This window comes from Benincasa hispida, chromosome 6, assembly GCF_027475165.1.
Source record: "Benincasa hispida cultivar pf3 chromosome 6, pf3_genome.v1.1, whole genome shotgun sequence".
In the NCBI taxonomy this organism is placed as follows: domain Eukaryota; kingdom Viridiplantae; phylum Streptophyta; class Magnoliopsida; order Cucurbitales; family Cucurbitaceae; genus Benincasa; species Benincasa hispida.
The window spans coordinates 59,377,415-59,391,273 of NC_143483.1; the positions used below are offsets into that span (position 1 = coordinate 59,377,415).

A 13,859-nucleotide genomic window follows, 5' to 3' on the forward strand; every position below is an offset into this window, starting at 1 on the left:
ACTCCCTTGATGCCTCGAGGCGATGCATAGTAACTTTATTCAATCCAACGAGGGAGACCGAGGGATATACTGTCGCACTTCTCGCTCCCATTTACTACAAACACTCTCTTTATCCATATTGATATTGACTTACCCAAACACCATCGGTTAGGGGGACACGCCAAAGGTGCCTCGAGGCTGAGGGTAAATCCCACTGAATGTTCTACCTAGAGGTTCATTAACCTAGACAATCTGGCTACTAATTTTAGTCTAAGTCATCTTTTTAAGTCCGCTCATAAACAAATTTTGTCTATGAATTATGAACAAGTTCAAGTAGTCACATTTAGACACTTTAATGCACTGTCCTTAACTTGCATGCATGCATCAAATCTATCTAATTCGCCTTTCAAGTAATTTCCCAGGTAGGGGTGTTTTGTATTACAAACTCGATAACGATTAATTGTGCCCAGAAAACTCTATTAATCCACACATCCACAACAATTTAACAATTAAACAGAGCAGATATGCACCCACCAAGAATGTATATGCAATTCGTTGCATAAATGAAATTGGAACAGAATCTGACTCTGATACGAATTGAAGGAACTCTTAAAGAAGAGTTTCCATGAGCATGTTCGAATCTTTTCTATTTCATTGTGACCGAATTACCACACACACATTCTACATACAAGTATGCAATTTAACATTAATTAATGGCATGCTTTGATAAATAAAATACAAGATATTGAGTATACGCACCAGTTGAAGACTCTCTTCACTTCGAGCTCAACCCAGTGGAGGCAAATCTCTACGTTCTTTATCGCCCAGCAAATAGTCGACTACCAGATGCACAATCGTCTACACAAACGACAGAGCACGAAAAAGCAGGAGGAGAGACGATACCACCATTTAAAGCCCTTGGTATTCTCGGAGTGAGAATCCAATGAGTGGTCTTTATTGGAATTGGTAGAGGAAGGAAGAATGGGATGATCGTGTAGAACGACAAGCAAGTGGAAGAAGACTATCATATAGCAGATGCTTATCATTTAGAGAAAGCTACACGATCGTGTAGATTTTACTGAGCAATCGTTTAGTATTTAGTAAGCGATCATTTTGAAAACTCGGCACGCTAAGCGATCGTTTAGAAAAGTTAAGCGATCGTTTAGAGAATGTGTGCAATCATTTAGACGCGGGTTGTGCGATCGTTTAAGTAATAAGGCTCTATCATATAGGCTCTCAGCCAAGCAATCAATATGTTTTCACATCTTGAGCGATTTTTTCGAACTCTTTGCAAAATGAAAATCAATTTTGATTTTATTCTTCAGTTACAATAACCGAATAAAATTTTCCCACTAACTCACGATTGAGGAGAAGTTTTCAATCAGTTATCACATAATTAACCAATTAATTAATAAATGAATATAATCATATTATATTCTTACTCTATAGTTTGTATCATATATCTACTATAGTAATTTCTCCTCCACTTGATATAAATCATATTTATATATCTAATTTCCTCCAAAATAATGTATCTCATACATTTAGTTCTTTATATCATATATAATTAACCAGTTCAATTATATTATATATAATCGAACTCCCTCTTGTCAATTTGAACATTTCAAACTGACCCAAAAACTTATTCTTCACTTTAAAGCTACCTAGGGGACCTTATGAACCTGTGGCTCAAAACTCCTACGTGAATAGCTGACTAAACTTTTTAGCCACGAGATCTACCATCCGTTAATTGTCAGGTATTCCATTAAAGACCAACAGCTGAACTCTTCTTACCACAGATATATTTATGTGTCCATCGGATATAACCAATCATGAGTACGATGACCCTTCACAGATGCTCGTAAGTACAGTTAGGCCAATTTACCGTTTTGCTTCTGTAGTTACATCTCACTCCTTAAGTATCGCTGATTCCTCTAATGAACAATACAACATAGTCCAACTATGTGTGAACATATCTCGGGCTAAGAGAAGGTGTGTGGCGCTACATCATTCAAGCCCTGAAATCAGCTCTTAAGGGAGCTATCTATCTACTTGTCCCTGCCTCGAGGAATGAGTGAATTCCATCTTGTGTAGCTGAGTTTCTAGCTCTCAAATCAGACGAATCTCCAAAATGGTAGGTTTGAGTCGGTGACCTAGCCACTTGCACTCATACAAATCAAAGGACCACCTCAATGCCAGGAGTTCTCAACTCACTCAGGATTGAGGTCATGTTACCTATGGTCATCCTAGTGAAGTGAAGTCTCTGTCATGAACGGTGTTATATAACGAGACGTTAACACTTCGTGGTTAGGTTTTATACAAACTCTTTGTATAGGATGCCCCCGCTCGCATGTCCCCTACATGAATGATCAAGATCAGACCATCTGTGACAAGTCACAACACTTGTGACCATTCCACAAAGCGGGTCGCATCCGTAGCATTACTAGGATAAGGCTTCCCTTCTTTAACCATATACCACAAACCATTTTGGTCATCACTCAAGACATGATCCACTTGTATGTCACCATATACATGCTTAAGTTACATACAGATAACCAGTGATTTTATGCTTATTAGTTTGTGGTAAAGCAAATAAAACAAACAACTGAGCAAAATCATGAAGTGAAGTAAAATATCATATATTATACAACACAAGCGTTCATACACACTGTTTACAAACTACAAGACACGAGACTTTAAGGCATCAACCCCAACAAGAACAACCTATCTACTATCCCTAGAATTGGGTAGGAACGAATACCATATTGCAAGACTATGTCCCTAGCTATCTACTCGGCCTTATCCCTAAAATAGAAGGCTCAATGAGTCGGCGAATTCGGGCCACTCTCAACAATGAAAATTAAAGGATAATCCCGAATAAAGAGGAGTATATAGTTAGCTTAGGATTAAGAACGAGTTACCAAGGTCATCATATTGAAATAGTCAGTCTTAACAGTAAATGACGTTATAAAGTAAAAGTGACTATGGTAAGTCTTGAAAAGAGCTATTTTCTTAGTGTTAAATCCTTCAATTCTGCTTCCATTATTTGCTTAAAATATCTATTTTATAGGTAAAATTCGATCCTGAAACTTTTGAAGTCGTTACGGGAAGTTTTGAGCTTAATGGAGTCAAAAGAATCAACTTAGAAGAAGAATAAATACAAATTACCATTCTACCCCTCAATTGAACCAATTCAATACACTTCAGCACTACTCGGAGTGTCACAATGCTCTCTCCAACACCAGGTCCAAGCTACTCCAACGTTGTAAGACAGAATGCTTCAAAATGTTGTTAAATAGGGTAGCATCACAACGCTCTACCTAGTTTTGCAACGCTTCGGATGTTGACGGAAAAAAATAAAAGTGCGCGGGCACCTCACTCAAGCCAGCGTCAGACCAACATTAACCTAAGGTCGCAATGCTACAACCCTCAACAGATATAATCTTCAGATTTTCCAGATTTCACCAATAGAGAGATATCAATTTTGACGAACTTGGGAGCTTTTCTTTGTAATTCTTGAGAGATTCTATCAAATTTTCTTCAACCTTTGTAAATTTTAATGCTAGACTCAATGGATTTCTTGAAGATTTTTTCTCTCCATGAGTAGATAATTTATTTCTTGGGGATTATGTAGATTAGCAAATTCTGGAGACTTTTCTTCAATTTCTTTTATGCAATTTGTTATTCTTGAATGTTCTTGTTGGGATTTTTTAATGAAATCAATTAAAATTGAACTGACAAATCAAATCTAATTGATTTTTATATGCAAAGTTACACGGCTCTGTAGCAAAATTGTAATTAGGTTGCAAAAATTAGTGATCTTGATTGAAAATTTGGACTTCTTTCCTATTTTCTAGAAAGAATCCACTAATTTAGAACATTCATATAATCATGCTTGAATTTTCAGTCTTTTGAGTTTCAAGAATGTCATAGTTAAGAAAACCCAAGAGATTAATGCAATTTAGAGATTAATTGTAGAATGTCTTTATGAAGCAATTAAGAACTAATTTAGGGCTAATTGTTTAATTGGCTAATTAGGGCATTACGGGTAATCCTTAATGAACTATGGAACAATTAATTACATGAATTTTATTAAATCTACGATGGAATTGGTTAAATCTACACAAGTTCCCAAAGATTATTTTTCCATTGAATTTTATTACATAATCTCTCTCTTTTCTCTCATCACTAAAATTTCCTATCAAATATTGAATTTTATTACTAAACTTTTACTGAATTTTGTTACACTGATGCAACATAATAGTAGAAAAATAGACATCAATATTTCTAAAATGATTTCGCCGATTTTAGAAAAAGGTAAATCCATATTCCACAAATTGGTTAAAAAAAAACTATCTAATAGTTAGTTTTATGATTTAAATTGTAAGATTTTTTTTTTAAGATTAACATTTAAGTGTCACCCATTCCATCTAAACTAATGTCAATAATTTCATTTGATGGCACTAATCCTTTCAATTTTTTTTTAAACTTTTTACGGTAATTAATGATTAAGTTGGGTTTTTGAATGGAAATCACTTCTATTTGAGTGTAAAAAACTGAACTCAAAATTTTGTGTTCTGTATATGAATACTTTGTAGAGAATTTGTTATGTTTTGAGAATGGAAAAGAATTCCAAGTTTTTTTTTTTTTTTTTTTTTTTTTTTTTTTTTTTTTTTTAGAAAAGTTAGGAAAATATGTGTATAGTTGAAGATTAAAATCAACAATGGCAAAATAAAAAAGACAAAATCAATTTCATTTACAAAAACAACACCAGATACCTTAACTCAACTCTGCCTTCAAACATAGACAATAATTACCAACTCAACTCACTCTGCATACCAAACACAAACAATGTAACTCTCCAGATAATTTAACTTTCTAAATAATAATTACCAACTCAACTAAACTCAATTCTCTTTTTTCATCGTGCACCAAACGCCCCCTAAATGGTTTAGTTTGTTATTTAGTTTTATTTGTTCACATGTCCTATCAAGTTATTCCCTCTGTTATATATTGTTATTAGGAAAGGAATAAAGTGCGACTTCATTTTCCAATTTTGGCTGTATTAGAACCTTAAACCTCATCAATATTGGTAATAAAAGCTCGTATCAATTAGTAATGTTCACGTTGGCAAGAAGAAGATAATTAACTTTGATTTAAGCAATGATATGTAAATAGAATTTGATTAATACTAAATTTAAGGGTTGTAATATGTTATGGATGAACGTACAAAACCAAAATTTCAAACATCATTGTTCCTCCTCTTCCTTTTAAAGTTGCAAACTTATTCTTATTAATAATTAAATTAGAAAACGAGGCAAGGATATAGATTAGAAATTTTTCGTGTGAGGTCAAGGATAGAGATTGTGTATCATTCAATTCCTAGCTATTTTAATTTCTTGTCACATCCCAAATAATTAATTGTGAATTATTTAGACAATATCTAAAAATAATGATCAAATTCAGGTTTATTAAAAGATTAATCAGACTTTATTTCATTGGATGATTTTATTGGTCTTCCATGCCAAAACTTCTCCTTGTAAGGATAGATGAGCCCTTTTCTTATTATCTATGGCATAAAAAATCTATGGAACACGAAATAAACAACAAAATGTCACTAATATAAATATTATATAAATAATAGATATATTAACTTGTTTAAAAATCATGAAATGTTTTTTTATTATTTTAAATTTATTTTTTTTCAAATTTTTTGTTTTTATAATTTTTTTTTTCAGAAATATCTATTGAAATTGACATTTCATCGAAATATTTATCGAAATTTTCATAAAATTAAGAATTCGATATTTCTGTTAAAATCGACATTTTAAACCTTGGTTGAATTAGGATTATTTGAAAGATTAGGGAAAAAAAATCAAACTTTAGCGTCTATTTCATTCTCTCAACCATTCAAATAAGTAAAGGCTTTTCCAAAAAAAAAAAAAAAAAGAGAGAGAGAGAAAGAAAGAAAGAAAAGAAAAGAAAAAGGAAAAAAAAACCATTCAAACAAGTAATAAACTACAATAATTTTCTATTACATGTGGGGCTAATTCAACGTGTGTACTATTCATCTCTCTGTTACATGTGGGGCTAATTCAAAGTGTGTACTATTCATCTCTTAATTTGTAAAGAAATTTTCATTGAGAGAATGCTTAAAAGGAATAATAATAAGAAGAGAGAGACAGAAAATAGGCATAAAATTAAGTGGACGTGAACGAGCTGGTTGGTTGGACTACAGATCGCCCAAAGACCATCTATATTGTCTATGATGAAGGAGAACTTTATGTTCAAGTCCCTTTTTCTTAGAATTTTCTCGGATCTCTAGACAGGAAGGTCTTATATATTATTATTGAGCTTAACTGATTTTAAGTTTGAGAAATTATTTTAAAGTCTTGATATATTATTTGATGAGTTATTATTATTATTTTTTAGTTTATCTTTTCCTTTTCTGTACATCTTGCTCGAATATTAATTCATAAGCCATGGTAAAATTAATAGCTAATTGTATAGTTAATTTTTTATTTTTAGGACAAAAATTTCAATGATTATATACTTCAACTTCTTATTAAGCCACCGAGGTAGAGGTAACACCATTCTTGGTGTTATGAAATCATCAATTAAAGAATATAAAAATGTAAAAAGAATCAACATATAGGCATCCGTGGTTTACTAACGGTGTATTAGTTACGTTCACAGACCAAAGGGAGAACAATATTATTAGAGAGAATGTTTTCTGAATATACCAACAGCGGTCAACGAGACCCCTATACTGGATTGTTCGAAGTGCCAAGACATTCAAATAGTTGGCTACAACATACAACCAATCTAGGAAGGGGGGACCATTCCACAGAGAGGGGATTTGTCTTTGCTGATATTTAATATTGTTTCTGTGATTGTAGATGACACAGGAGATGGCTATGATTTCAAGGTCTTTCTAGGCTTCGTTGTATAAGGATATGATCAATTGAGTCTGTTCCAAATTGGTACCATCAACTGTTTCCTGGAAGAGTCAATAAGCAGGTTGTGATTTAGGTATAATCTGTACTGTGTAGATACCCTTCTTATCGAAATGCAATAAAAGATAATCTTCCAAGCGATTGTTAATAAGGATGCTTTTTATAAGATTTATGAATCTCTCATCACAGAAAATCACATAGAATTTTACTAAAACAAAAATATTCAACTCAATCCTAATTAAATTAAAATTTTCTGTTTTAGAGGATATTTTTTTCTAAAAGAAAGATTAATCTTTCTATAAAATAATTAGAATATTATTTAACAAAGAAAACTTTATTGGGAATGACTTGTCAAAAAAAAAAAAAAATCCCATATTAAAAGTTTTAAAACATTTAACGTTACATTTGGATCAAAACGACATATTTAATAAATAGACTGTTACAAATGTTTTTCACCTTTTGACAATCAATGTTTAAAATATAGATGTCCATGAAAATATCTATGGAAATATATGAAATTTCGAAAATTGATGGCTGTGTAAATATTATAATTAATTGACGAAATTTTGATTGTGGCTTAATTAAACTATAAAGTAGACAATATTTAGATATCCATGGTAAATGGTTGTGTAAAGTTGATGAGATAGTAAAAAACTCACGTCAATTCAATTTTAAGGTGAAATAATGTGAAAATTTAATTAAAAAAATTTGAATGAGGTTAAAAATAAATCTATATTATTTTTATGGTTTTTTCAAATTCAATTTCTCTAAAAATGAAAGTTTTGGGCTAACAAAACTAAAAATTGAGAAACGTTGAAAATTATAAAAATTAACACATGAAAAAAGCATAATCGTTTGTCAAAAATGACATTGACGTACGAAACTATAAAATTGTGTGTAATGAAAATCATAAAATTGAAAAACTTAAATTGAGCCAACATAGTTAATCAAAAAATCAATTTTTTTCTTGAAATGTCAAACTATCTCAAAATTTTCTTGAAATCTCAAAAATTCGTCGAAATAGGAAAATTAAAATATTCTCGAAATTTCAAAATTTTCCGAAATTTTTTCAAATTTTTGCGAAATTGGGGAAAATGAGATTTCCCTCAATTTTGAAATTTTGATGGAAATTTTAAACCATGTTGACCGTTACAATTTTATAAATTTGTATCGTTTCTAATTTTCCTATATGTAGATATTAGAAATTTGGTTTGATATATGTAGGTTCTTCTCTTTATTTTTAATTTTCTTCGAACAAAAAATTTTATTTTTTTGGCTTCAACTGTTTTTTATGTATACTTCTGTCAAGAACATTAGGTTAACTTTGAAAGGTAATTAGTGTAAAACGATTAACATCGAAAGCGTACTACAATTACTTTTAAAGTAGCGATCATTTTAGGATACAACAATCGATTTGTTTGATACTCAATTTCTACAAATTTAACTGAATTCTTCGTTATTAAATATATACACATATAACCATTGTGTTCCCTTAACTTAAGCTAACGAATTACGACATGTCGGAAGCTGTTCTTGATGACTTCTTCCTTTTAAAACCGTTATTATTCTCTCTCATAACGACATTACGTTTGACTATGCAATATACAAATTGATTCTTAAGCATATGGATTATTATCCTCTTGCAGTTTAGAGGGCTGGCAATTGACAAAGTTTGCCCTTGACCAACTTGGCCATTTAGATTGCGACATGTTGGATTTCTTCAATAATTTGTAAAAGCTTTTGGGGTTAAGAAAAGAATAATCAAATCTTTAATCCAAAGACACTGTCATAAAAATATATATAAAATCTTCAATCCCAAATACTCTTATCATAAAAATAAATAAATAAAATCTTCAAACCCAAAAACTCTTATCACAGCTTTAAATAAATAAACAAAATCTTCAAACCCAAAGACTCTATCATAGCTTTAAATAAATAAACAAAATCTTCAAACCCAGAGACTCTATCATAGCTTGGAAATTTTTTTATTTAGAATTAATATCGATGTAGAATTAAGAATAAATTATAAGTTCAATATGTCGATGTCTAATTAGGGTATGTTTAAATTGACTTTTAAAAGTTTAAAAATACTTTTTTAAACACTCAAAAATTCAATTCGAACAGACTCTTAATCTCTAAATTTTAAAAAATGTTTAATAAATCTTTAAACTTTCATTTTTATGTACGCTAGGTCATTGATTTATTTAACATTTTATTAACATTCAATGATATAATTAATATAAAATTAAAAGTTTAGAATTTCATTAGACATAATTTCAATACTCAATTTTATATCTACAAGATCAATTGATTTTTAATTTTTTTTTTCAATATTGTATGGATTTATTCAACACATAATTAGACATTTTGAAAGTATACAAATCTATTAGATAAATTGAAAATTTATGGAGACAAATTTGATGAAGGTGAGAAACTAAAGATGTAATTTAACAATTTTTTTTGTTTCCTAGTTAAACCACAATTATTGGTCTTAATTAGCAGAAGATATATCCTCAAATAGAAAAATAAAAAATAATAATTAGCAGAAGATTACGCATCTTGTCGGCTGATTTCATTATGCTTATCGTTCTGTCATCTTGTTGTAAGAAATATTTGATTCTTTATGTAGGTATCAAATTTAGTTGAGAATTTTAGGTCTAGAATGAGTTTTTACAAACTTATTTTTATTGGTTTTGATTGATGTATATTATCTTATGTTATTTTAGATGTAAGAATTAGATTTTTTTATTTTTATGAATCCTTTTTGTTTAGGCCTTGCATTAATTAATTTGTAATTAATGTGAATTGAGAGAGAGACCTAGTCTTTGAATTAGTAGTAGATAATTTTTTAACTAATCAACAACAAAGGATTGATTTCAATTAAGACCTTTAATGTTTGGCGTATGGTTTTAACAAACCTTTACTTATGAAATTTGAGCCACAAATTAAGTTTCGAAAAAGTTTGAATTCGTGCAAATGAATATTAGTTAATATAAATTAGGTTTGTGCTTGTAAATTAGTTATATATATATATATATATCTGTGCGTGTGAGAGAGAGTTTTATAGGCATCTATTTACATAATTTATGTCAAATTCGATAATTATTTAGTTCTCGTTTGACAATTATTTCATTTTTTGTTTTTGGTTTTTGAAAATTAAATCTATTTTTTTCTCATTTCTTATAATAATCTGTATCATTCTTAAGTATAATGGTTGAATTCTTAACTAAATTTAAAAAACAAACACAAATTTTTGAAAGCTACTTTTTTTTAGTTTATAAAATTTGATTTAGTTTTTTAAACAAATGGAAAAAAGTATGTAACCAAAGAAAAAATTTAGAGGTAGAAGTAATGTTTATAGACTTAATTTTCAAAAACAAAAAACAAAAAATGAAAAACGAAATAGTTACCAAATAGGACCTTAATTTTTGGTTTTTTAAATTTTAGTTTAAAAACATTACTTCCATCTATATGTATATATATAATTTTTTTTTCCTTTTTTGTTTGTTATTCACTTTATCCTAATATCATCACAAACTTATTTTTGTTTATCTAATTCATGTGCTTTCTGGCAAAAACGTAGAGGCGCAATATAAAATTTAGGAAAATAAAAATATAAATTTTAAAAACTAAAAACTGAAATCTAGAATTTAGTTTTAAAAAGTTAAGTTTATAAAAATTATTTCTCCATGTTTAATTGAATTAGGCTCGTAATTTGGGACAAACAAATTCATCTACACAAACTTAATTTCTTTTAGTCTCATCCTATAAAAAAAAAAAAAACTAAAAAACTCTCTAGCATCAAACATTTCTTCAAAGATTTCACAAAAAGTAGAAAAGAAAAAAGAAAAGAAATAGAAAAAGAAAAATTAAAGGAGCAGAAGAGAATTATATCATTGTAGTGAAGAAAAGTTGACTTTTTTCCTACCATGTAACTATTCTTACCGTCGTTATCTTGTGATCATTTAGACGATAAAATTTGTCTGCTTTTAATAATCATTTGATACAAGTTCAAAATGTGAGTTTTGAATCCCACATTTTGATGGTTGGCTTAAAATTGCTAGTCACATAACCGAAGCTCAAGTCCTCATATCAAATTTAGCACAAATAAACAAAAACTAAACAAGTACCGTTTTAGGTGCCTCCATTTCCTCATCGGAGGCGATATGACGACGGCAGAGAGGGCAAGAGTCGCCAACAGAGAGCCAAGACGATAAACAAGATTGATGGTACACATGGCCGCAAGGGATCTGTTTACCACTTTCGTCCGGCAAGAAATCCTCTATGCATACGGCACATACATCCTTGCCAGCCACGGTTGGCAAATCGGCAACCACCACAGGCGGTGGGGCTACAACGGTCTTGTTGTAGTAGAAGTCATCGGCTCCGGTGAGGACCGTGTCGAGATCGAACATCGATTCAATGTCCATGATGTAACTGGCTGCATAAGCTGATGTTGTTTCAGGCAAGACAGTGGCCATAGAGAAGTTTTCTATAACATGAAAAAATAAGAGAGATTTGTAAGAAGGTTGCAATATTTTTCTTAGCTACAATATGACAAATATATATAAGTAGAAGGGGGCGCCAACTCTGACTTTTTAAAGATATAATTAAATTAATATGGTAATCTGTCCTTGTCTTTTAACAGTTAAGTACGCAACATTTATACTAATTATTAATTAGAGAACTTTGATTCGATAAGACGTGATGAAAAATTATTAGAAGTCGACATAACGTGGCTAGTATTTATACATTGTTGGATGTTAAGAAAATACAAAAATATATTTGAAATTATTTTGACGAGAATATATGGATTAATTAGATTTTTGGGGTGGAATTAGACTTTAATTAGGTAAAAGGGGTGTTTTCAACTTATTTAGATAAAAGGAAGTGTTTTTTTTTTTTTTTTTTTTTTATTTATACGAATGGATTATTTTATTTCCACTCCTTATCTTTCCACACATATAAAAAAAATAAAGAAACATAAAAAAAAAAAAAATACTAAAAAAAAAAAAAAAATACAAACATAAAAAAAAAAAAAATAAATAAATAAGGTCTGAATCCGTCTATTGTAACAATAGATTATGTGTCTAAGTGGGTTAAGGCAGGGGCGTGTGCAAAGAATGATGCAGTAACCGTATCAAAATTTCTGACCAAGTACATTTTCACGCATTTTGGAACACCAAGGGCATTGATAAGTGATGAAGGTACACATTTTATTAACTGCATCATTTCTAAATTACTTGCTAAATATAATGTCAGGCACAAAGTTGCTACCGCCTACCATCCACAGACGAACGGGCAAGCAAAATTTTCTAACAAAGAAATCAAGTCAATTTTGAAAAAAGTGGTCAACACATCAAGAAGGGACTGGGCACAAAAACTGGATGAAGCACTTTGGGCATATAGGACTGCATTCAAAATGCCAATAGATATGTCTCCTTATGCCTTAGTATTTGGAAAAACTTGCCACTCACTATTAGAATTGGACCACAAGGCATTTTGGGCAGTGAAAAAGTTGAATTTAGATCTGGAAGTCACGGGAGAAAATCAAAAGCTGCAACTCAACAAATTAGATGAGTGGCGGCTTAATGCATATGAGAACATGAAGATTTACAAAGAAAAGACCAAGCGTTGGCATGACCAACCCATCGATAAGAAAGAGTTTTTAATTGGTCGAAAGGTCTTGTTATTCAACTCACGTTTGCGACTGTTTCCAGGAAAGCTTAAATCTAGGTGGTCCGGGCTATTTGTTATCAAAGCAATCTTTCCTCATGAAGCCGTGGAACTCACTCGAGAGGATGGCACTAATGCCTTCAAAGTAAATGGACAGAGGGTTAAGCCATACATCGAAGGGAATATGGAACGCTGTAAGACATTCATCGAGTTACATGAGCCAGCCTGAAGCTCGCGTCGAAGTAGCCCCTGTGTGCAAATAGACATATATTTCTGGGATGACTTCCTCTTTCTTGTTTTCCTTTTTGCTTTCTGTATACCGATCTTTTCTTTATGTCTTGTTTGAATCCTTGTTTCGCATTGAAGTTTTTAAGTTTGTTTCATGTTTATGCTTACCTTGCATGCTTTTGAATGATTGCTTAAAAACCAACTTTATTAAGGAAACTCAACATGAGGAGATCCTTGAATGGAAGCAGATTATCCAAATTGCATTAATTATTGAATACAAAATTTACAGTAAACATACAAATAGATATGCATTCAAGGTTAAATTACAACATGCTTTTAAAAGAAAAATAGGTTTCAAGAAACCTCCCCTTTGAAGAACCTTTCTTAAAGTAATCCCTCGTAGAGCCACGAACAGAACTCCTTCCTCGTGGATCTCTTTCTTCACGCACGGACACTACCAGTCGAGAACCCTTTGCATTCTCTTTTGTGATTAAAGGATTCAAGTAGAAGTTGTGGGCTTTCCTTGAATCCTTGAAAGAGGGAAGGGGAAGGAGAGGATGAGAGGGAAGATTTCTCAGAGAACTCTTCTCTGTGTGAATTGTTGGATGATGACGGGCAGAAATGTACGTTATTATAGGCCTTTTATTTAGAACTATGAGGGCTGATAAGAAGAATATGTGGCGATTATACTAAGAATTCATAAGAAAGTGAGCTTCGATCAACAATAAAAATCTCGGTTAACCCACTATTATGCGTTATTTTGTGTCCAATTGTCTATTATTGTAGCTATCGCAGGAATCGATCGTATGCGGCGAATCTCACCATCGTAGAGGCGATCGCATACGTTCGACGCATGGATGTTGCGGCCATTAACTGTATGCGTCCATTGCATAGAGGTTGCGGCTAACCAGTAATGTGTCGTTACTTCCTAAGTAAGCATACTTAAGGTGCACGGGCAACGACTTTAACTCTAGCATAGGTGTATCTTCCAGAGATGGCTTAATTCGTTGTGATGTCCGT

At 31.3% G+C, this 13,859-nt stretch overlaps 2 protein-coding genes across 2 annotated transcripts; one reads left to right on the forward strand and one right to left on the reverse strand.

The window, feature by feature from the left end:
• Positions 1-6,618: 6,618 nt before the first annotated feature.
• LOC120069708 (uncharacterized) lies at positions 6,619-11,472 on the reverse strand. Its single transcript, XM_039021498.2, has 2 exons — positions 11,066-11,472; positions 6,619-6,979 (listed from the first exon to the last, which is right to left on the reverse strand). Exons 1-2 carry the CDS (start codon positions 11,414-11,416, stop codon positions 6,914-6,916), a joined length of 417 nt encoding a protein of 138 aa, XP_038877426.1. The 5' UTR covers positions 11,417-11,472; the 3' UTR covers positions 6,619-6,913.
• Positions 11,473-12,369: 897 nt separating this feature from the next.
• On the forward strand, positions 12,370-12,840 carry LOC120069705 (uncharacterized). Its single transcript, XM_039021495.1, has one exon. The coding sequence runs from the start codon at positions 12,370-12,372 to the stop codon at positions 12,838-12,840; it is 471 nt and encodes a 156-aa protein (XP_038877423.1).
• Positions 12,841-13,859: the final 1,019 nt, after the last annotated feature.

Coding starts and splice junctions, on each gene's coding strand:
- LOC120069708 (XM_039021498.2), bottom strand. CDS start 11,416: ATGGCCACTGTCTTGCCTGAAACAACATCAGCTTATGCAGCCAGTTAC. Junction 6,980..11,065: donor AAATGGAGGCACCTAAAACG/GTACTTGTTTAG, acceptor TGACTCTTCCAG/GAAACAGTTGATGGTACCAA.
- LOC120069705 (XM_039021495.1), top strand. CDS start 12,370: ATGTCTCCTTATGCCTTAGTATTTGGAAAAACTTGCCACTCACTATTA.